The sequence below is a fragment of the Telmatherina bonti genome (assembly GCF_933228915.1).
Source record: "Telmatherina bonti genome assembly, chromosome: 20".
NCBI lineage: Eukaryota > Metazoa > Chordata > Actinopteri > Atheriniformes > Telmatherinidae > Telmatherina > Telmatherina bonti.
The window spans coordinates 8858358-8883433 of NC_136618.1; the positions used below are offsets into that span (position 1 = coordinate 8858358).

A 25076-nucleotide genomic window follows, 5' to 3' on the forward strand; every position below is an offset into this window, starting at 1 on the left:
CTTTTATAAAAGGAAAAAATCTGCTCCAAGAAACAGCAGTTTCTAGAAGTAACCTGCTCATTTGTGACGTTTTAACGGCAAAGAAATGTTAAAAACAGCAAAGCGACAGAAAGATTGATTAGAACATTTTCATCTAACAACAAAATGACATGAGATTCAATATGATCATGGTCTATTCATAAAGACTGAAATGTTGTTCATCTGGAAATGAAACTAAAGCTCCATCAGTGTTGCGATACTGAACCACTTTGTCCCTTTAAAAGATGCACATTTGCAGGTGAGTCACTGCGAGTCAGTAAGGACGGCGCTCATACATATACACACACGTATCTCTGACAAAACTATCATTTCTACTTTCCATGTCATGTCAGTGGAACCATTTTTTTTTTAAATAAGTAAAATTTGTGATCCTCACTGTGAACATTTCAGCTTTAATTTTGCCTTTTTTGGTTTTTTAAAATAAAAACAATCATTTTTCAAACTACTTGCGTTATATCATAAATTTAGCCCCTGCTAAATTAAAATACATTTTTTTTAGTAAGGTTGAGTATGCAGCTAGATTCTTACTGGACATCTTCCCCTTTTATTTCACACTGCCTGATAAAACAAATATCCAGTGGTTATTTCTACATCTTATACTTTAAAGGCAGAGTATGTTAGATTTCAAGGCGATTCTTTCCACCACCAGGTGGCAAACACCAGGTTGTGAGCAAAACCACAAAACTGCTACCTCCACAAACCACCACAGGTTGGCAGTAATGACCTTTGCCAGCTCCAATGAGGGCAGGAATCGCTTGTGAGCTGTAGCTCAGAGCCACTCTGCAATAAATGTGCTTGTACTCACCCTACTGGTGGAAAAGACGTTTTTTTTTTAACTGGTCAAAAACATTCAAGAAGGGTCTTTGTCATTAATTAAACTTGTAATTTAATAATGCATCAAATATGGACAGTCTGAAACTTACATGTTTAAAAAAAACTATCTAATTATGAATGTAGTTGTTTTTTTAGTTAATTTATTTTGAAAATATTGAAAATCTTACATACTCTTTACTTTACTTTAAACCCAAACAAATGCTGCTTTAACCCCCTCAGTACATGTTCTCTCTCCTAATAAACTGGCTTTACATGCCTGTATTAGATAGTGTCCCAAATCTAATTGAGACTCCAACCACAGTATAAAACCTGCTGTTGAAAGTCATCAATATTCAGCTTTTACCACATTTGGTTGTTTAAAATCTAGTGAAGCAGAATTCAGTCCTTCATCTTGGGAGGAAGACAAGGGAAACTGCCTGCTGGGATCTAGAGAGACAAACAGCAGATTTCTACTATCACACATTTATGAAATGATGATTTCAGACGTGTGTGAGGATTTTCCTGGTGGCTCTGGAGACCGTTGTCCTTCCCAAATGTCCTGTGTTAACAATATTATTTTAAAAAAGTCATGTTTACGAAATTAATTTTTCAATAAGTATCTGTGGGAAGTACAAATCTTGCTGTTACGTCATCTTATACACGCAATGCGTCATGTTGGATATCTATGGCTGGAGAAACAGAATAACTGCAAAACAAGCCATTAATAAATGATACTTTCACAAATGTTGGATTTTTGAAAAATCTTCCCTTTATGTAAATACTTGTCCTTTCATTCAGCTTGTAAATCTCTGGAATGGCATTGGTACGGACAACCCGCCCCAACGGGGTCAGTGTTGGGGCCTAAATTGTTCATTTTATATATAAAATAATTTATGTTCAGTGTCAGCTGTTTTAAAATGTGTTATTTTTGCAGATGACATAAATATTTTCTGTTTAAGTGATGAATTAAATGATGAAATAGGAACTGCAGCAAAAGAGATATGGAAACTAAAATCCTCGTTTGATTTAAATAAACTATCATTAAATGTAAATAAAACAAAATTTATTATAATTGGGAATCATAAAAAGAAAATAAGTACCGATTTAAAAATTGAATATATAATAATAGTAAAAGTGTCTGAAAATAGGTTCTTAGGAGTGGTCCTTGACGATAAACTGAGTTGGAAACCTCACATTAATTATCTGTGTAGAAAAATAGCTGAAAGTGTTGGTCTTCGATCAAAATGTAGATATATCTAAATTCCAAAATATTACTTACCTTGTACAATGTTTTAGTATTACCATATTTTAATTATTGTGTGGAAGTCTGGGCGACCACTTTTAAGACTACTCTGCAAAGATTAGTTATTCTACCAAAAAGAGCCATAAGGGTTATCAGTCATGCAGGATATATAGATCATACAAATAATTTATTTTTGAAAGTACGTTGCCTTCAACTCTGTGACTTAGTTCAGTTTAAAATAGCACAATTTATGTTCAAAGTTCAAAGTAAGATGCCATATAATATCAAAAGATGTTTAAAGACAGAGTTGCTGTGTGCAACCTGAGAGGTAAAGCCATGTTACAGAAGCCATATGTACGCACCGCCCTAAAAAGCAGATGTATTTCCATTTATGGAGTAAACTTGTGGAATGAACTAAGTGATGATTTCAAATCATAAATTAATATTTTACATTTCTAAAAAAAAATGATAAGGAATTATTATTGGATAAATATAAAAAAAGAAAACAATTCATCATTTAATTTGTTGTTTCAATTTAGTCTTTTGACTGATGATTCAGTATGTAAAGGTTTGCTCTATAATTGTGTTCAACAAAAGACTGTAAATTAGGAGTAGTATCTAAATAAGCATTGGGCCTCCTACTGCTCCTTCTCAAATAACACTGTTATACAAATGTGAATTTTTGTTCTTGTCCTGTATATGTGTTTGAGATGAATAAAAAAAAAAAAAAAAACATGTCTCAAAGCTGCTTCAGGTGGGAGGAGAAGGGCAGCAACTCAGTTTCTTTATGGTGAACCTGTCAGCAAGGAGGTTTACTTCAGAGTTAGTTACCATGGAAACAGATAAGACTTGTCCGCTTTCTGCAACAGAAACCAAGAGTTTTCTTCAACTCAGGGTGAACATACTTATTGTTTCAACATAACCTGCCAGGTATGCTGCCCAGCAAGCAGACCCTGATCACATGACCTCAGGGATCTGTTTGCCACATATGGCTGTAAAAGTTCACTGATATAATGTGGAGCCTGAAGCAGCATTGTGCACGTTAACACCAGAACTTTGTAGTGTCCTCTGTAGTGGGTTGGCAGCCAGTGTAGCTGAGCTAATACAGGTACATAAGGATGTTAAAGTACTAGTTAGGAGCCATGCAGCAGCGTTCTGAACAACTTGAAGACGTTCCAGAGATTTCTTCTTGAGGCAAGAGAAAATAGAGGTACAGTACTTCAGCCGTGAGCATATAAAAGCACGTATGATCTAGGGCTGCAACGATTACTCGGGTAACTCGACTACAAAAATTGATCGAGGCAAATTATCTGCCTCGAGGCTCCGTTTCATTAATATGACATGGTGATATATTTTAATTTTTGCATAATCGCAGCATTCTCAGACCACTGCGCTGTTCGGAGGGACTACATCACTGTTTCAGTAAACATATAAAACATCTAAACATGTATAAAATATATAAAAACAGAATCTGTCGCCTACAGTATGTCTGTACAGAATGACTGTTTCACCCGGACCGATGACGGACGTTTCAAACAGCGGTTTGCTTTCTGTCTGAAGATTCTCGTTGCTTTGGTCTCTAATGGCAGAGAATGAAGAAGAGGGGAGGAAAAGCCCGAAAAAGTCGCAAGTGTGGGACCATTTCACACTCAAAAGGGCAGAAAACGTAGTGCAGTGTGTGTGCTGTAAAGCAATATTGTTCCCACTTTGTTTTTTAATTGGCTTCTGTTTATAGAACAACACTGGTAAACATGAGTAAACATTACAAGCAAACAGAACACTTGGGGGGCATTCAGACGTCTATTGGAAAATGTTTTGTGTCCAGTATTAATCTGAGATGTTTGCAGTGTTTTGTAGTCTTTAGATGAAGTCCATTTCTCCCATTTCCTGATAAAGGAGGTTCATTTGGTCCTCAAGCTGAAAGTCAGCTTTTCCACAGCAAAGATTTCTTTAACTTTATCCATCCACTGATTAAGGGTTGGGGGATCCGCCTCATGCCAGTTACTTGTGACAGTTGTTTTAACAAGTCCATCATAGTATTTTATATAAATATCAGTCCTTTTCCAAAGCATTGTCTTCCAGTACAATAAAATACAGTCATACCTTTATTAGGGATCTAGAAACCCAAATTCATGCCTCCAGTTCTACACACATCTTCCCAAAAGGCTGTAAGTTTTGGACATAGCCAGAAGATATGGGAGTAATTGGCGTTGGGGTTTCTGCACTGCCTCCAGCATTGTTCCTGTGACTGGGATGGTTTGCCTTTACTGTGGGTGGAATGAAGGTAAGGATAAGGTTCTTCCAACCAAATATCCTCCACCTCTTCCAACTTGTGAATGAGTGCTGTGCTCTCCACACAGAACACCAAACTCCCTGTGATTTATTTCTGCTTAGTTCGTTCTCCCATTTTGTTTTGATATGGCCTGAGTTATTCCTCCTTTGGATCCAGAAACCCTGGTAGATTTTAGAGATCATTTTGTTTTTATTTTTATAAACTTCAGTCAAGACATCCATCACTGCATTACCCTCATCAGACTGTATTGTTGAAATTCTATTATCATGGTGATCTCGTCTGCAGATATCTGAAGAAATCCTTTTTATTCAAGTCAAAATTCCTTTTATTGTTCGTGGAAACTCTTAAAGAGACCCTTGTGAGTCAATGTTCACACTGCTGTGATGTCTTTATCCCACCATCCTTTGAATCATGAGCCACAAAGGTCTGGTTTGAAATTAGGGTCTAAAGCAGGACAGGTAAATAATTTGGTGTCTTCTTCCATGTTGTATTATTTTACCATCTTGGTCCAGACTGGGCAGGGAGAGACCACCCTCTTCTTTTGGAAGCTGGAGTGTTTTATATCTGAGCCTTGGTTTCTTATCAGCCCAGATAAACCTAGATATGAGTTTATCCCAGTGTCTGAACTGTGTTTCTGGAATCATCTGGGATGGCCTGGAGAAGGTCCAGCAGTCTTGGTTATTTTTATTACTTTTATTCCAATGACTTTTCTCAAAATCCACGTTATGGCATGACCAGCGTCATCCATCTTGATGTAATGCTTAATGAGGTAAAAGTTTATTTCTGAAGTTTAGTCCTGTACAGTGTTCCTGGTTATTAATGTGAATTCTTTAAGATTTTTGCTTTGTATGATCATTTGTACCGGCGGTTCGATGAACACAGCAAATCAGGTGTGGCTAAGACAGCATCCATGGGGGATTCCTCATTGTAGGGTGAATCTATCTGTTAAATGAACATTAATTTTAACATTAAATGTTCTTTAATCCCTTGTTTCTTTAGTACTTGATAGAGAAATGTCCAGTTAACACAGCCAAAGGCCTTTTCTGTATCTGAGCTCACCAGTACTGCTCTTAGTCTGGAAATCTGGTCAGTTATTTGAAGGAAACGTCTGATGTTATCCTGGATCTGCCTACCTGTTGTAAACCCTGATTTATCTTAATCAAGTCAATCAGGAAACCTAAATCTCTTCTGGACATTATTGAGGTGAACATGATACAGAATCCACATTTAGGATTGAAATCAGTCTGTAGGATTCACATTGTTTGTTCTCTTTCCTTTTTTCAGAAGGAGAGAAATCATAGCCTCCTTCCAGGAAGAGGGGATTTTAGCTTCTGCTTACACATCTGGAAACCCCAACAGCTGCATCAGGATGCTCTTCATGGACTATAGCTCTGCCTTCAATTCTATTCATCCAATACAACTGGTCAGGAAACTCAGGTCACTGGGACTAGGACCCCTGTTCTGTCTCCGGATTAAGGACCTGATTAACTCATTGGCTGCCAACTATTGTTACAGCAGATGTCTTTGGCAGCCAGTGGGTTAATAGACCTCAATGTGTCAGGATTAGTCACCAGACCTCCACCATCACTTTTAACACAAATGTGTAAAAAGTGTTTATTAAATCAGTTTTGATACGATAGAAAAGATGTTTAAAAATAGGTATAGAGAAGCAACAACAGCTCCAGTGAACTGACCTCAGAGACTCCAGTCGGCAGTTTGGACTCTCCAGTCCATCACACAGCTTCTTCACACCTGAATCTTCCAGACTGGTGTTAGTGAGGTGTAACTCTGTCAGATCTGAGGGGTTGGACTTCAGAGCTGAGGCAATAACTTCACAGTCAGCCTCAGAGAGGTAAATATCAGCAAGTCTGCAATATAAGAAAATGGAGTCAGTTCTACTAAAGGAGAATGTGAATTATAAACAAAAACATTTTGTGAAAATGTTTTTATTTCTGTGATTCATCTCATCTCTGTTTGACACAATAAATCTCTCCAGTTTCTCTCAGACCTGCAGACTTTTAACAGAATCTTTGTTTCTTAATCTGCAGATGAAGGAGGGAACATGGAGTTGCATCACATATTCAATTCAACTTTATTTGCATAGCGCAACTTTACAACATCATCTCAGGGAACTTTACAGACAAATCAGTTTGAGCCAATCAATCATCATCCAATCAGTATTGATACAAGCAGATAGATAATCAATCAGAGCTTCACAAACTTAAACTTGTATTGAAGCTTGACAATGATTCAATCCCCTTTCTGAGCTACAAGAGGCAGTGGGCGACAGTGGAAAGAAAAAACTCTTTACAGGAAGGAAAACCTCCATCAGAACCGGGTCTGGGAGGACGGCCATCTGCCTCAACTCTGTTACATTTGATATCTCCATAAGGTTCCTGATGTTCCTCAACGCAACACAATCATTCTTTTCTGATATTAGTGCTAAAAACAGCAGTAATGCATGAACCTTGTTTGTTACTGTGACAGACTGTCAGTATCTCTGGAACTTCTATCCAACAACCTGTCATGAGTTTGTTTCTTTCTTTACTGACAAAATTCAGAAAATCAGGCAGTCGGTGCTTCCAGCCCAGGAGCAGGATACATGCCATCACTGTGTTCACTCAGAGGAGACATAAACACCAAGACACACTTTCCTCCACTCAGCGCTAAAAATTACTTTCACAATTCATTCATTCATTTTCTACACCGCTTCGTCCACTTCAGGGCTGCAGGAGAGCAGGAGTCTATCCCAGCAGTTAGCAGACAAGAGGCAGGTTCACCCTGGACAGGTCTCCAGTCCATCACAGGACCAACACAGAGAGACAATCATCATTCATGCTCACACTCACTGCTCAGCAGAATGTAGAGGAACCACTTAACCCAACATGCATGTCTTTGGTCTGTGGCAGGAAGCTGAAATACCCGGAGATAACGCTCACACACACACACACGCACGCACACACACACACACACACACACACACACACACACACACACACACACACACACACACACACACACACACACACACGGAGAACATCTTCAGCAGCATTTTTCCTTCAGTGCTGCTGCAGTCACTTTGTAAATCCACAGGAATGTGGAACCTCTTCATCTGGTACCAGTGTCACACGCTGAATGTAGAAGACTGAGCTGCATCATGTTGTCAAATCCTGAAGGATTCATGTGTTCATAGATTTCATTTTCAGCCTACATCAGTTATTAAGTGACAGCTGTGGTTTAGTGGTGATCTTCACTGAACTTCAGAGCTAAAAACTGGAGGTTGAAGTCCAGGAGCTGCAAACTCTCCTTTAATTATTCAGAGAAGTGTTAAAAAAGAAAGAAAATCATTTCAGTTTTGTGGAAAAAAAAGGAAAAAAGTCATAATTTTTAGTAAATTCTGCATCAAAAGAAAGAAAAAAAAGAAAGAAAAAGTTATTTTTTATTAAACTCTGCTTCGTTCCAGTGAAAGAAGTTCTCTTTATATTTACGTTTTTGTTGTGCTCTGAACATTTCAGAATTTCTGACAAATGAATGATGAAGTGAGAAAAACTGCTGATCTACTCTGACTGATAAAGTTCATGAACACATTAACTCACCGAAACTTCCTGCAGTTCCTCACAGCTGGGATCAGTCTCCGTCGTCCTCCTGCTGTTGTGTTGTACTTCATCAGGTCCAACTCATCCAGAACCTCCTCTGACATCTGCAGCATGTAGGCCAGAGCTGAGCAGTGGTAACCTGAGAGTTTCTTCTCTGACTTCAGGAGCTCTTGGATCTCCTGATAAAATGAGAGGTCGTTCATCTCCATCAGACAGTGGAAGATGTTGATGCTTCTGTCAGGACTGATGTCATCAGTGTTCATCTTCTTCAGGTTTTCAGTGACTCTCTTTATAGTTTCTGGACTGTTCTCTGTCTGACCCAACAGACCTGCTAAGAGTCTCTGGTTGGACTGCAGAGAGAGGCCATGAAGGAAGCGAGTAAACAGATCCAGGCGGCCGTTTTTACTTTGAAAGGATGCTGTCAAGACCTTCTGTAAGAAGTCGTCTAGAGATGACTTTTTGTATTCTGAACCCAGGAAGTTCTTCAGCGCCTCTTTGTTCCTGTTGAAGTGTTTTCCTCTCAGAAATTTCAGCACATTTGTGCTGCTGTTGATGTAACAGTGCATCATGTAGACTGCAGCCAGAAACTCCTGAACACTCAGATGAACGAAGCAGTAAACTGGTTTCTGGAAGATCACACACTCTCTTCTGAAGATCTCAGTACAAACTCCTGAGAACACCGAGGCCTCTGTGACATCAAGACCACACTGCTCCAGGTCTTCTTGGTAGAACATGATGTTTCCTTTCTCCAGATGTTCAAACGCCAGCCTCCCCAGCTTCAGAAGAACTTCCCTGTCAGCCTCCGTCAGCTCCTGTGGACTCGTCTCATGTCCCTCATGGTACTTGTTCTTCTTCCTCTTTGTCTGGACCATCAGGAAGTGTGAGTACATGTCCGTCATGGTCTTGGGCAGCTCTCCTCTCTGCTCTGTGGTCAACATGTCCTCCAGAACTGTAGCAGTGATCCAGCAGAAGACTGGGATTCCACACATGATGTGGAGGCTCCTGGATGTCTTCATGTGGGAGATGATTCGGCTGGACATCTCTTCATCACTGAATCTCCTCCTGAAGTACTCCTCCTTCTGGACATCAGTGAAGCCTCGTACCTCTGTTACCCTGTCAACACATGTAGGAGGGATCTGATTGGCTGCTGCAGGTCTGGAAGTGATCCAGATGAGAGCCGAGGGCAGCAGATTCCCCTTGATGAGGTTTGTCAGCAGCACGTTGACTGAAGACTTCTGTGTGACATCAGAAACAAGCTCAGTGTTGTTGAAGTCCAGTGAAAGTCTGCTTTCATCCAGACCATCAAAGATGAAGAGAAGTTTCCAGACAGCCAGCTGCTCTGCTGGGATCTTCTGGAATGTTGGATGGAAAACATGGAGCAGCTGGAGAAGACTGTACTGATCCTCTCTGATCAAGTTCAGCTCCCTGAATGAAAGCAGAACCACCACACTGACATCTTGGTTCTCCAAGCCCTCTGCCCAGTCCAGAGTGAACTTCTGCACTGAGAAGGTTTTTCCAACACCAGCGACGCCGTTGGTCAGAACCACTCTGATTGGTCCATGTTGGTCAGGTAAGGCTTTAAAGATGTCCTGGCATCTGATTGGAGTGTCATGGAGGGTGTTGATCTTGGAAGCTGTCTCCAGCTGCCTCACCTCATGTTGGGTATTAACCTCTTCACTCTGTCCCTCTGTGATGAAGAGCTCAGTGTAGATCCTGTTGAGGAGGGTTCTACTTCCTGTTTCATCAGTTCCTTCAGTCACATGTTCACATCTCCTCCTCAGACTGATCTTGTGTTCATCTAAGACCTCCTGCAGACCAACATCTGCTAGAAACAAGAACAAAGAGACAAAAAGGAAAGAAATAAGATTCATCATAATTTATTTTTTATCTTTATTTTCTCTGCAGGATGTTTGTTTACTTTAACATCCCAGTAAATTCCTCAGGAAACATGAAAACAAGTAAAAAGAGAGAAACTGAAGTCAAACAGAGATGAAGTTAAATGTTCCAGAAATCCTGAGAACTGAACAGACTTGTAAAATCAGGATTTATTGGTTGAGATTCCAGCATTTCAATCAGCATCAATATCATCACATGTTGCTGATCTGAGGTCAGTTTTTGGTTCGTTTTGTCTCATTTTTTTAAACATTTTTGACCAAAATCATTCTGACTGTAATCCTGTTTGCCTTCCAGTGATGAGCTGGATCAGCTGATGCAGAAACCTGCAGCAGGTCCATCAGAACCACAATGATTTTATTTCTTCTTTCTCAACCACATATCCTGAATCCTGCTGTTACTATCATCTGTAGAAACATGTTGGTACCAACTTTATATGAAATAAACAGCTGCACAGCTCAGCTTCAGCTTGTTTTAAACTAGACAAACAGAAATAATCCTGCAGTAAAATACTGAGACAGAAAACATCTGATTCACCTGAGAAGATGCAAACTGAGACATTCATTCATTAATCCAACTCAGGGTCGCGGGGAAGCTGGAGCCTATCCCAGTTGTCTTTTGGGCAAAGGCAGGGTACACCCTGGACAGCTCGCCTGTCCATCACAGGACCACACAGAGACAAACGACCACTCACGCTCACTCCTATGGGCAATTTAAAGTAACCATTTAACCTAACATGCATGTCTTTGGATGGTGGGAGGAAGCTGGAGTACCCGGAGAGAACCCATGCAGACATGGGGAGCAAACTCCACACAGAAAGGCTACTGACCGAACCCCTCCCCAGCCAAGGATCGAACCAGCAACTTTTTTGCTGTGAGGCCACAGTGCTAACCACTTTGCCACCATGCAGCCCCCAAACTCAGACAGTTGGCGGTAAAACACTGACCTCTACTGGACAAACAGGCTTCATGCTGCTCTCTTTCACACACACACACACACACACACACACACACACACACACACACACACACACACACACACACACACACACACACACATCGATACAGCACACCAACATTCCCAGCAAGAAGGTCGCTGGTTCGAGCCTCGGCTGGGGGGAGGTTTGAACAGTGGCCTCTCTGTGTGGAGTCTTTCTGTGGTCCAAGCTTTCATCTTTAGTTGTCTTGATGACTGGAACAAGGTCTTTACAGGTCCACCTAAAACCTCTATTAGACACCTGTAGACACCTCCAGTCCTCACTAAGATCAAGAAACTGGACCACATCAGTCCAGTTCTGAGGTCTTTACACTCGCTGCCTGTCCATCAGAGCAGGGATCCCCAATCCTGGTCCTCGAGGACCGGTGTCCTGCAGGTTTTCCAAGTGTTCTTTCTGGAACACACCTGACTCAGACTCAGACAAGCTTTGCACGTGTCTGCTAAATACACACTGGTTTGAATCAGGTGTGTTGCAGCAGGGAAACTTGGAAAACCTGCAGGACACCGGTCCTCGAGGACCAGGATTGGGGATCCCTGCATCAGAGGACAGACTTTAAAGTTCTGTTGCTGGTCTATAAAGCTCTGAATGGTTCAGAACCAAAGTACACCAGAGACCTGTTGACCCAGTATGAACCTACCAGACCCCTCAGGTCATCTGGATCTGGTCTTTGAGTGAGTAATTTATATTTATATCTTTCTATAAATTAGTCCAGTCACTTATTCAAAAGTTTTACTTGGATTTTGTAGAATTCAGGCAGTAATGACACGGGTCTGTAATGTGTGAACTGGTGTTTGTTTCCAGATGTGTACAGAGGTAGGACCTCGACTGTTTTCATTTTGTCAGGAACTGGGTTGAAAAGACAAGTTCCAGATGTATGTTAGTGGTTTTAAAATCTCCTCAATCGCTCTTCTCACAGCAGTCATATGGATGTTATCACAGTCAGTCGATGATTTGTCTTTACATTCAGCTGCAGTATTTATAATTTCTCTCTCGTCCACTTCTGTGAGGACCATTGAATTCAGATCCACTCTGTTAGACTATCAGATTGTTCCTCGTTGCACATGAAGAAACCTGCTGATCAAAGAGTGAATCATGGCAACAAACCAGGACAAGAAAAGGAAAAATGGTTTTGTTTTTTTCCAAAGCAGAAGTTTAAGTCCTTGTTCCAGACAAGACATTTTATTTGGTGGCCACAGCAGCAACATGTTGCTTGTGTTGTGCAGTTTGTCAGAGTGACTGACAGAACTGGAGCAGAAATAAAAAAGGTCAAACCTCAAGGTGGAGACAAAGACTTGCCTCCCACCATCAGAGTGTGTCTGCATCTGCATCTGTCTGTGGCAGAGACTCCAGACCAACCCGGTAAAGCACGGTTCCATATTTTATGACATGATGTGAAAACTATTTTATACACATGGAGAAAAAACAGCAGGCTGATGTGCTGTGTCCTTCAGCTCTTCCACAGTCGGGGGCAGTAGGTGGTGAGGATGAGGAGGTCCCAGATGAGGGAGATGTTGCCGAGCATCCGGCTGTCCCCAGCACCAGCACATCAGGTGCACATGGTGCATCTGGAGGTGGTTCGGTTCTGACCGAAGGGGGGGCAGGAAAGAGAGGAAACCAATCCTCTGCAACATGTTATGTTATTTAGATCTCCACACACCCCGACCATCTTGCAGACTTTAGTGAGATAAAAGTCTTCCGCCTGAAGCATCTAATGACCGCTACGACACTTCAGGGTGCCGACGGCACGCTCCCTGACTGAGTGTGAACAGCGTTGTAGATGATGTCCTCTGAACTCTGTGGGTTTAAGATTTCTATACTTTCAGCTGAAAGATGTTTCTGGAGCAGTTAAGGCTCACTACAAGGCGCTGTACAGATAACATTGCTGGTCTGAATGTTTATGACAACGTGGATCTATAAGTGATGTTTGGTGTGAAGTGAAATGAAATGTGTAGGAGGAGTATTATGCAGTCTGGCTGCAATTCACCACCTGCATCGTCTATTTTCCCGTCTCCAAACTGTCCGTACGCATGGCTCAGAGTTTACCTGCAGGTCTCACATTTTCCTGTCTTGTTTTTATAAATCACAACTTCTGCGTGAGGAGTGGCGTATGCTGCTTTCAGGCTCCGCTTTGTGCGTACACAACGGTTATTATGAGACTCCTGCTCTGTTTTTTCTCCAAAGTGTTGGATCAGGACTTCAGCTGTTGTGGTTCCAGGATGAAGAAACCCAGCAGGTCAAACTGACTGTCTGACACTTAGTAAACAGCCTGCATGGTGGTCTTCTCACAGTGTTACACTTATAGGACAAGGACGTGTTTGGAGGATGAAGGCTGATTCTAGCTGCTCTGATTGACCCTGAAAGCTGATTGGTTCATGAAAACAGAGACAGCTGGAGCATCAGAAACCATCAAATATGAAAGATAAATGTATGAATTTGGATTTTTCTTCAAGAGAGAACACAGGACACGTCTTCCAGAAAAAGTCAAACAGATTGACTGAAATGATCTTTATAAAGATGTGAAACATTCATCAACATGTCTGAGTTAAAACAAGATGTGAACAGAATATCTGACCTGCTACAGTTCTGATCTGACCAGCTGTCTGCAGTCCAGTTCTGGTTCTGGATCTTATCCCACACTGTGGACAGGAGAAACCTCCTGAGGAAGCAGACTGGTCCCAGTATGAGCTGATGCAGCGTCTGCAGAACCAGTGTCCACAGCTGGTAGAGACTGGATCCTTCAGGACGTCCCGACACAAAGGACAGCAGGACAGCTGCTCCTCCTCACAGACACCTCTCCTCTTCCTCCTGTAGAGACATTTCTTCATCACTAAAATGATTTTCTGACTGTTGATGAAAATATCAGGATGTGTGGACACTGTCCAGAAGCTGGGACGTCTCAGAGGACAGTAAAAGAGTTTCCAGGTTTCTGTTTGGATCCAACATTCAGTCTGTGATCAAACTGATGGATCCTTTGATTTCAGCTGCTTCACAAACAAACAAGTTTTTGTTTCTTCTGACTGATTAAACACCGAGAACCTGTTTCAGAAAAGACGTTTCACAAACTCAGAACTTTCTGACTGAGTTGTTGGTTTCAGGCAGGAGGTAACAACTAGTTACACTCAGGAGTCGATGAAAAGTCTCCATCAGTCCAACACAGATAAGTAGCTGGACAGAACGTTTCTTTTGTTCCTCGTGGAAACTTATCAAAAGGCTGCCGTAGCAAAAAGTACTTTATTCTAGTTTACTATGAGTATACTTATTTTACACTAAAACTGAAGCAGTATACTCTCAGGTTACTTTTGATATATCATATTTTATATACTTAATAGTAAAGTAAACTTAGACTATATACTTTTCAGTATAAGCTAAATAGATTGACTTACATTTCTACTTTTATACTAAAACTCATCCTGTACTTTAGTATACTTTACTTCTTTCTGCCACAAAGTCAAATACTTAGTAAATCTTGAAAGTATTGTAATTTTAAGTATTGTAAGTTTATACTTCTTTGGACTAAAATGTTTAAAGTTCATGAAAGTATAAAGTATACTGTTGGAGTTTATCACTGTAAATACATGTTATCATTTTGCTATGAAGAAAATATTATGCTTACTGCTGATTATGCTGCATTTCTACTGAAGGGTTGTGACTGGAAAACAGCTCTGTGCATTCAGCCAGTTTCAGCCACCACCCTCAGATACTTACTGTGTTTCAATACTAGAATGACAAGCTTTACACGTGTATCTGGATGTGACCTGATTCCTCCCTGCTGCTATATGATTTCTGATAACCAATACTATACGATCACACAATGATGCTTAACCAATGAAATGCCTTTGGGTGTGTTGTTGTGCAACTTGCAGAGTGAATAAAAAGGCTGATCACTGGGAGGTCATTTGAAGAGGTTTAGAGTTTTCTCAAGTTGTCTTCTCCACGGTAATGATTGTGATTTGAACCCTGACTCCGTCTGTTCTTTGTCACGTATGTTTGTGTTTTAGATCCGACATATACTGAAACTAAAATGTGTCCTAGAAGTATTTAACTGATGGCAGTATATAGCCTAGAGGAATGTAAGTTACTTGCATGCTTGGAAGTATAGTTTTATTAACCAAGAATGTGTTGTTATAAAGTTGTGTAAAACTCAAATAGAAAGACGACTATTAGAATATTAGTTAAAGGTCGGTTGTGGCACAAGTTGATGATTAAATGTCTTCAAGTACAAAACTTGGATTTTCCATGAAATAGGGATTTATATATGAATAAATATTAAACTTAAAAATGTAAAACCCACTTGCAGGAAATAAAACCATAACATTATTGTGTTTTGTCTTTATTTGACTGATTAATTAGAAGTGATTATTGCATATGGAGTTCCTGACAGATGTTCCATCTGCTGCATCCACACAGCATCACATTTCCTCTGCATCAACATACGGTTGCCTTGGAAACCTGCTGCACATCACCAATGGCGCACAGTAAACAGGAGTGTGATACAAAGTTTTTGTTCCATTGAACATTGGTGAGTTGAATGAGGGCTGAGAATATAATTCAGATAAATGAGAGGGGTCTGGCTGCAGACCTCCACTGTGGGGACAGTTCTGCTGCAGGTTCCACTCTCAGCCCACCTCCACCGCAGGGCAGGAAGAAAAAGACTTTTTAAATCAAGTTACATTAAGGAACTGCATAGAAGATATTTCTAAATAAAATACACAGACAATCAGCAGACGGTGTGTTATAACCACTGTGTCGCCGTCTAGATAAACAACAATAAACACACTCATCACACAAACGTATCGTCTCCTGTCCTCTTCATAAAAATATATACTTCTCAGTTAATAATATCCCTTTAAATGTTTTTCTGATTTTATTGTGGAAAATATTGATAAGTGTGGATGATAAGACCACTAAGTATGTGTACTTGAGCAGTAAGACTTTAGATCTTTAGCTGAATGTTCTGTTTATAAGATGTTTTTACTGGTGACAACATGACAGTTATAGTTTCCTATTTTTTATTTTTGTTGACTTTTGTTTGGTTTCAGTGAAGCTCTGCAGCCAGACGGTGTTGAGATAAATAATGGACTGCAGGGTGAAACAGAAAATCAGGAAATGATGAAACATCTAAACGAGGTCTGATCAGACTCTACCGACGGAGATTCCTGCCAATGATTTGAGTCTAAATGTCGACCGGTCTTTCAGCAAAAGGAAACAACGTCTGATCAGCCATTTAGTTCCGTCTGAATGTGCAGCTGAAGACAAGAAACTCAAGAGTTGCTGGTTCTAAACCTGCCAGCCAGCAGGTTAGTCTCACAGAGTATGTTACCATGGTAACTGACTCCGAGTCCAGCAGAACTCACTTTGTGAAACAGAAAACTCAGTTTCTTTTAACTCTGCAGGAAATAAGTGAGTTTTGACTAAACCTGCTTTCTGAAAGAAGCGCCGAGTCATCTGCCTGCAGGTTGATGTTAAACTCCAAACTTCCTGCAGCAACATCTGACACCTTTCCTCTGACAATATTCACTTCATATGGAGACATCACTGCTGCTAGATTTCAGCTTGTTTAACATAAAAATACATTTTAATTCTCTTTTATAAAAAGAAAGATAAAACTATTTGGTAATGACAAACAAAAGTAACGTTCTAACCCTGATATAGAAGAGGATCAATAACCTGCTGATATTCTCAGTGTGAGATGATGAGAAAAGAGCAGCTTAAATAAAACCAGACAGAACTGACACATGAAGGTTGTTGAGGATTACTGGAGCTGCTGAGCTCTGATCAATGAGGATGATCAGAAACTTCAAAACAAAACATGACAAAAACTTTTGAAAACAATTTTTTTAAATTCAACACAAAATGTAGAAACAAAATTCACCACAGACAAATATTCCTCAGGTGTCGGTAACAGAAACATTTTGATCAGTTTAGCAGAGTTTCTGAAAATAAGAAATAAAAAAGAAAATAAAGAAACGAATAAAGAGAAACGTTTTCACATGACCTGAATAAAACATCAAGTTTCTTCTAAAAGGATCATTTTACTTTCTGACATAAAAACTTCTGTCAAACATCAACTAATATGAAGTCACTGAAGATCCTGAAAACTTGGTTTCACTTCTCTTACTGTGAGTCTGAAGGTCCAGGTCCATCACTGAGGTGTGGAGGATGATCTTTGGACCGGTCACTCTTCAGAGACACACAGTCGGGTTCTGGAGTCTCTGTTCTCCATCTGTGGTTCTGACCTCTGCAAACACAAACATGTTGTCATTAATTCCACATCAATCAGTGAGAAATTGTCTGATGAAAACCAGTGAAGAAGCTCTGAACACACAAACTGCTGCAGAGAATCAGCAGAATTTCTGAAAGCCTGGAGCCTGTTATCTAAGCTGGACTTAATTCCAGTCTGGATCCAGTCCAGCGATGCAGATCTTCTGGTCTTGTCTGGAACTTGGCTGAATAAAGAATCTCTGACATGGTCCTTTGCTGTCAGCTCCGCCTCTTTTACATCAACTAAAACACATTTTACAACCTGGACAACTGAGCAGCTTTCAATACGCTCATTTCCAGCTCCAGCATCCAGTTGCCATGGCAACAGACTCCGCTCAGACACCAACCCCTTCCTGAGCAGTCCACTTACTTTGTATGTGATGGTTCTGGTCCAGTCCTGCAGTCTGGAGGTCTGGATGGGTCCATCACAGCCAGACATCTGGATCCTGCAGACTCTGCTCCGTCCTCGTCTTCCTCGTCTTCCTGAGAGGTAAAGCAGAAACACTCAGAACTAAAGAATGAAAACAAACATGTCTGTTCAGGTCTGAGACCCAAACAGAAACCAGGTTCTGACCTCCTGCTTTTCCTTCTGCTTCTTCTGGCTTCCTGTCAGAAATCAGACGTCAGACTGACTTTGTGATGACAAACATCTGGATCAGCTGATGTTTTCCAGCTGAGTTTCTGCTGCAGTGAAATCCTCCAACATGAACAAAGTCAGGAGGAAAAAAGCCAAACAGTCATTTAACACAACTTGAAGCTGGAATCAAAGGATCTCCAGAATCCTTAAAGACTCACCTGGAAGAAACACGATTCTGTCTGCGGCACCATGACCCCCTTAATGTGTCCGGGGACACGTAAATATGGAAAAATGTTTTATTTTCACTTTTGTGACACAGTTCTGTATCAAAACATCCAAAAAAAAAAAAAAAAACCAAAAAAAAAAAAACAAAATGAATCATCTCATGAGAGCGTAAACAACAATTTCAACCTTTAGTACAGTATTGCTTCCCTCCCTGGAACAGTCCCTTTGTTAAACAGTTTATCACACAATATCATCTGTCACCATGATGCATTCTGCACGTTTAATAAAAAAACTTAAAAAAAGAGGCAGATTGGGATTAAGTCCATCTCCGTCCTGCAGCACCTGTCCTCCTCCTCTTCATGTGTCCTCATCACAACCTCATCACCTCTGCTTCTGTGTTATGATGAATTCTCGGACAAACTTTTGCCAATTTCCTGTCATGCTCCTCCTACCGACGGCTAACTCAGCTTCCATCTTGCATCCTACCTGACCTGTTAGCTCTCCAGCCAGCAGAAGATGTTATGATGACTTGTCTCTTTCTCTCCTTTAAACTTCTTGTATTTCTTTGCTGAATCAGCAACAGTGCACTTCAAAACAGCCAGTTCCTTATTTTACTGAGAAATGAAACTCTGCAACGTCATGTCGCGTCCCGGATGTAAAACTTGTATAGTTCAGTTTCTGAGCCTCAGGATTCTGAGCAGCGGCTCCAGAAACACACGATAGATGTCAATGTGTCATCAAACAAGTCCAGAACACAGTTTTAAGGTCAGATAAGCTACATAGTACATCTTTAATGATACTGCAGCTTCTCTCTACATTCACATGCTGATTCTGTTGATCCATTAAAGAAGAAAGTTCATGTAGCAGAGTCTGAAAATATGCTCACAAATGCACTTAAATGTTTATTCTGCAGCTCTGAAAACAGTCAGCAACAGTTCTCTTACTTTAAGTCTGAAGGTCCAGGTCCATCACTGAATTCTGGAGGCAGCCCTCTTTGATCAGATTCCAGCTTTTCTAGCTGACTGACATCAGAGAACATGTTTGTGTAGTAGTTTGAGAAGGAAGATAAATGTTTCCACTTTAAGATCTGTTGATTTTCACCCTTTTTTCCAGAGGATTATTGTCTTGTACCTGTTTAAGTTGCATGAATCCACCAGTAGATTTTATGCTCTCTGGGTAACTGACTCACTGACTCAAAAACTTGATTCACTCTCGTGAATGACTCATTTAAACCGAGTTCAGTGAAAAGAATCGTTTTCCATCACTGCTTTACAGAAAGCCGAGCCGAGCCAACTTTATTTCTAAAACATTTTAAACCATCAAGCAGCAAAGTTCTGAAAGTTCTCCAGAACAGGAACCAAATTCAGGAACGACTGGCAAGCCATCAAAATGGAAATGAGAAATAAGTCAATAAGTAAAAATGATTCATGGTGGTGATGAGGATCCACTTTCTGCACATGACAGCAACATGACTGAGGAAGAAGAGGGTACAGATACAGGACTGGTCTGCCTGCAGTCCTGACCTGAGGGGTGTGTCTGCAGACATGGAGACCCACATTTTCAGAGCCACAGTTCTGGACCCCGTCTTTTCCTGACAGACATATTGCAGACTAATATGGATGACAGTCAAGTGAGTATTAAATGTGAATCTCATTGTTTAACGCCGTTAAAACTATTCTGTCGACTTGAAACTTGAGAAAGAAATGAAGGTTTTACTGTGATCAGTTTAAAATGATTTGACACTATTTACCACCACAGTCTGAAAGATCCATCAATCCAGGTTAAACTGGTAGGTAGTTTAGTCTGTTAATGACCAGTTTGACCCGCAGATTTAGTTTAATGAAACCAAGGCATCATAAATTATGCATAAATGATTGAAGTAATAAAGTGGATGATTTGAGACAAACAGGTCAATGTTTAATAAAAGCATCAAACTGTTTACTTTTCTGACAGGTAAAACATGTATGAGGTCAATTTTGTATCATGTAAAATATTCTAAATGAAAGGTGTCGTTAATATTATATATCATGTGTGTTTATCTGACTGTGTACATTTATATTATTATTTTCTCTCTACTTTCCGACTGTGGCCTGTTAAGGAAGTTTCTTTTTTCCGCTTTGTGAGATATGTTAGTTTTTGTTTCTTTTCTCTGCAAATTTCCTGATTTTCGGTGATTTAATAAAACATTTCAGACCATTTCAATGTTTCACTCTTTGTTGCAAATCCTGACAACAAAATGATGCTCAGACACCAAAGACCAGACATTTCCTGTTTGTTTTAGCGGATTTAAAGTCAGTTTGTGATGCTATTTATACAAGAATATACATTTCTGGCTAATAAAGTCTAAGGATATCATATTCAAACTAAACTAACTTCATCAGTTGTTATTTAATTGTTAAATGGAGGTTTTCTGCTGCGTCACAGCAGAGAAACAGGAAACCACTCAGGCAGCTGAATAAAAGCTGTTTTTTATGAACAGGTCAGAGTTTCTTCTTCCTTTCCACTCCACAGAGATAAAAACCCACTCAGACTCTCTGACAGGACAAAGAAGAATAAAGTTGTTCACACACTCACCGTTATTCAGAAACCTGCTGTTGATTCTAAATGGCGTTGAACTAAACTATGCGACTACTTTCACTTCCATCTCCTTCTCCTCGTTTGCAAGAAGTCATGTGTGACATGAGGAAGCGGTGACAGTGGCTCAGGTGGTCGAGCCGGCCACAGTGCTGGGTCATCGTTTCAGATTTCAGGTCTTGTGTCTTCTCGTGCAGTAGAAGTAATGTCGGTGTCAGAAAAGGGGTGCAGACTCATCTTGTGTGGACTTTGGGACTATGGCAGCAGTGGACATGGTCCTTCTCATGTTGCCTTCATCCTTGTCCTGGGTAGTGGTACAAATTCAATTTGTACCCATGCCGAGGCCATGGTACCACTGGATGCAGACTCGCCAGTGATTTCTTCTTCCTCATAAATGTATGATGGAGGGGAGGGAGCAGCTGGGAAAATAATTCAGTTCATCACATTTTTCATGTAAAGAGTGCTTCATATGTACATAAAAACCTTCTAATGAGAGTGCTTATACACAACTTTGTTGGTGTATATGTACATATCTGATACACTACAACTACCACCACCCTGCCTGTCCCATTATTTTATCATGTAGGTGTAATATTCTATGTGGAAACCAAAAGTGAAAAATTCCTCAGCTTACCATCCATTATATCATGTATTTGTACTTTTATAGTCCATTGTTGGAAAAGTACAGGTGCAGAAGTAGAAGCATGCAGGTGATATCAAAAAGAATATACACACAAATATAAATGTATAAGATTCAAACTCCTAGTGTTCATGTAGAAGTGGACCTGAATGCTGATATATCAGATAAGAGGTCCTTATTTGCCAAACACTTGCTGCAATTTTGTGATGACAATAAGCTCGTTTTATCCACTCAAAGGTTATTACCAGCAGATAGCTTTTCGTATGTGAGTGAGGCCTGGCATACAACTTCTTGGCTTGATCAATGCATTAGTACTGCTGATGGTCATGACATCATAAGCTCTACAGAGATTATTTATGAGGCTTCAATATCTGACCATATTCCATTTATAATTGCATTAGAATTTGGTCGTCTCCCTGAGCTCTGCTAGGAGGTAAAAAGCACTTATAAGAACAAACCTGATTGGTCTAAACTTACAACTGACAACAAGCTATCATATTATGGAAGAACTGATATCCTGCTAAGTGAAATCTATTTGCCAATTGATGCTGTTCTATGTACTGATGTGACCTGTGACGAAACCTCTCACTGTGAAGGTCTTTTATGAACATATTGTTGGAGCTTGGTAGAATGCTAGTATACCACTCTATGCCTACGGTGACAATAGATCCAGGATTAAGCCTGGATGGAGCAAGTATGTGGCAAATTATCATACCCAAGCTAAGAATGCTTTTAGAGCCTGGGTCCATGCTGGACGACCCCGAGAAGGGCCTGCCCTTGATCTTAAAAAGCTCACAAAATCTAATTGTAAATATGTAGTTCGCTATGTTAACAAACATGCACAACAAATCAGAGTAGACTCCAGAGTACAGATTTATGTATTTATACTGAAGAAGATGGTGGAAAAATATAGAGGACATACCTCTACTGTTTTAATTGGTTTCATTGATGCTTCAAAGGCTTTTGACCATATTAATCATTTTAAATTATTTTTAAAATTACATCAGAGTGGAGTGACGTCTGCATTCAGTTCCATAAGATACAAATCTGCTAAATGGAAACACTGGTACAAATGCCTCTTTTAAATATGTTTGTATGTCTGTACTTTTCCTTTTTATTTTTAATGGACCTAGAGTGTGAATAAAGAAAGAAAGATATGTAATAAAACGTCCCGTCAGACCTCCTCAGCAACAACACTCAGCACAACTCCAGCATGTAGGCCAGATAGCAGCACTATGGGCTACTTTATGACTAACAAGTGCTCCAAGTTATTTATTTAGACTGACATATAACATCTGTCCATCGCTGCTGTTAAAGCGGATTCCCAGTATCAATATGGTAATTGACATATTGTAATCACACAGTATTTTTTACAGGAGTCTCTTCCAAAGTAGGGCCCAACCGATATGGATTTTTTATACCGATACATATATATAAATACTTTAGAGCAGGCCGATAGCCGATATAATGGCCAATAAATCCATCCACCAGAACAAAATTCAAAAATATTACTCAAAGCTAAAACACTGCGTTCTAAGCTCATTCTTAAACTCATGTCTACCTGTTAGACACCATGAACTATCTGAATTATTCACTGATTTAAAAAAATGTAAATACGGTTTTCTTATTCCACAGTGCCAACTCACCGTCACTGTTTTATCAGCTGACCTCTTTCCTTCTTCATCGTATTTGAAAGCGAAACCAAAGTATTCCCACAAAGGAGATTTGAATGAACTGGGACGTTCAAGTTCCTCCGCTCGCCATGACCACGCTGCACTTGTGTGGAACGATTATGCACGCAGCTTTCTTTTTTTTTTTTTTTTCTCATATCAATCAGCGGATCACATGTATGCCAAACCGTAGATACTGATCCGAACGGATCAATGATGCTCTGTTGCACCACTACTAATGATAAGAGTTATTCAGAAGTTGTGTAAATGGCACGCAGCCACCACCTTCCACACACGTTCACGAGGCTAAACAATAAAAACTGGATTCCTTGCTGCAGCGCGGCCACGAGGCACGCAACGACACCGAGGTAAAGTTAGTTTGATGTTTGATATTCAACAGATATTCGGACACCCAGTCTCCCGACCCGAAGCCACCTCGTCGTGGGGTTAAGATGCACGATGCAACGGTCTTCTTAACTTCATACCTTCCATCTATATTTGAACACACAGTCTCCTCGTAATGAATTGCCGACCCTAAGCTGCTTTGTCGTGGGGTTGTGACAGCAAATTTCACCGCAGCGGTCTTCACCACCGGCGGATAGTTAGGGACCGTCAACAAATTAACCATAGCAGAATTTAAACATAACTATCTCCGCAACCACTGGGGCTATGAATGTCAAAACAATTTTAAACAGTTTACTATTTATCTGTGAGTGCTACACTGCCTTTATTTTCTCCATTTTCATCTAGTCCTATTTTATATGAATTTTTAATCAATTCAAACATCAATAGGTTTTTACTCACATGACTTACACACCTAAAATCACTGCCTAATTACTAGTCCAGTCCTGCCACACATTGCACAGCCTTTTATTTTCCTCATTTTCATCTTGTGGGATTTTATATGAATTTTTAAGATTTCAAAGTTCAATAGCTTTTTAGTCATGTGACCTACACACTTCAAACACTGCCTAATGGTTCAGCTAGTCCTGCCACATGTTGCACAGCCTTTATTTTCCTTGTTTTCATCTTGGGTTATTTTATATGAATTTTTTAAGATTTCAAAGTTCAATAGCTTTTTAGTCATGTGACCTACACGCTTTAAACACTGCCTAATGGTTCAGCTAGTCCTGCCACATGTTGCACAGCCTTTATTTTCCTTGTTTTCATCCTGTAGTATTTTATATGAATTTTTTAAGATTCCAAAGTTCAATAGCTTTTTAGTCATGTGACCTACACACTTCAAACACTGCCTAATGGTTCAGCTAGTCCTGCCACATGTTGCACAGCCTTTATTTTCCTTGTTTTCATCTTGGGTTATTTTATATGAATTTTTTAAGATTTCAAAGTTCAATAGCTTTTTAGTCATGTGACCTACACGCTTTAAACACTGCCTAATGGTTCAGCTAGTCCTGCCACATGTTGCACAGCCTTTATTTTCTCCATTTTCACCTCGGGTTATTTTATATGAATTTTTTAAGATTTCAAAGTTCAATAGCTTTTTAGTCATGTGACCTACACACTTCAAACACTGCCTAATGGTTCAGCTAGTCCTGCCACATGTTGCACAGCCTTTATTTTCCTTGTTTTCATCCTGTAGTACTTCATATGAATTTTTTAAGATTTCAAAGTTCAATAGCTTTTTAGTCATGTGACCTACACACTTCAAACACTGCCTAATGGTTCAGCTAGTCCTGCCACATGTTGCACAGCCTTTATTTTCTCCATTTTCACCTCAGGTTATTTTATATGAATTTTTTAAGATTTCAAAGTTCAATAGCTTTTTAGTCATGTCACCTACACACTTCAAACACTGCCTAATGGTTCAGCTAGTCCTGCCACATGTTGCACAGCCTTTATTTTCCTTGTTTTCATCCTGTAGTATTTTATATGAATTTTTTAAGATTTCAAAGTTCAATAGCTTTTTAGTCATGTGACCTACACGCTTTAAACACTGCCTAATGGTTCAGCTAATCCTGCCACATGTTGCACAGCCTTTATTTTCTCCATTTTCACCTCGGGTTATTTTATATGAATTTTTTAAGATTTCAAAGTTCAATAGCTTTTTAGTCATGTGACCTACACACTTCAAACACTGCCTAATGGTTCAGCTAGTCCTGCCACATGTTGCACAGCCTTTATTTTCCTTGTTTTCATCTTGGGTTATTTTATATGAATTTTTTAAGATTTCAAAGTTCAATAGCTTTTTAGTCATGTGACCTACACACTTCAAACACTGCCTAATGGTTCAGCTA

At 39.9% G+C, this 25076-nt stretch overlaps 1 protein-coding gene across 1 annotated transcript in view; it reads right to left on the reverse strand.

Moving 5' to 3' along the window:
* The window catches only part of LOC306770757 (NACHT, LRR and PYD domains-containing protein 12-like), a 203309-nt gene that overhangs the window by 62319 nt on the left and 115914 nt on the right, over nt 1–25076 (reverse strand). The window contains exons 9-12 of the mRNA XM_079259681.1: nt 16993–17112; nt 13468–13679; nt 7985–9809; nt 6083–6256 (exon numbers count right to left, since the gene is read on the reverse strand). Coding sequence (XP_079115807.1) covers nt 6083–6256; nt 7985–9809; nt 13468–13679; nt 16993–17112 — 2331 coding nt within the window. The remainder of the gene's footprint in view (nt 1–6082; nt 6257–7984; nt 9810–13467; nt 13680–16992; nt 17113–25076) is intronic.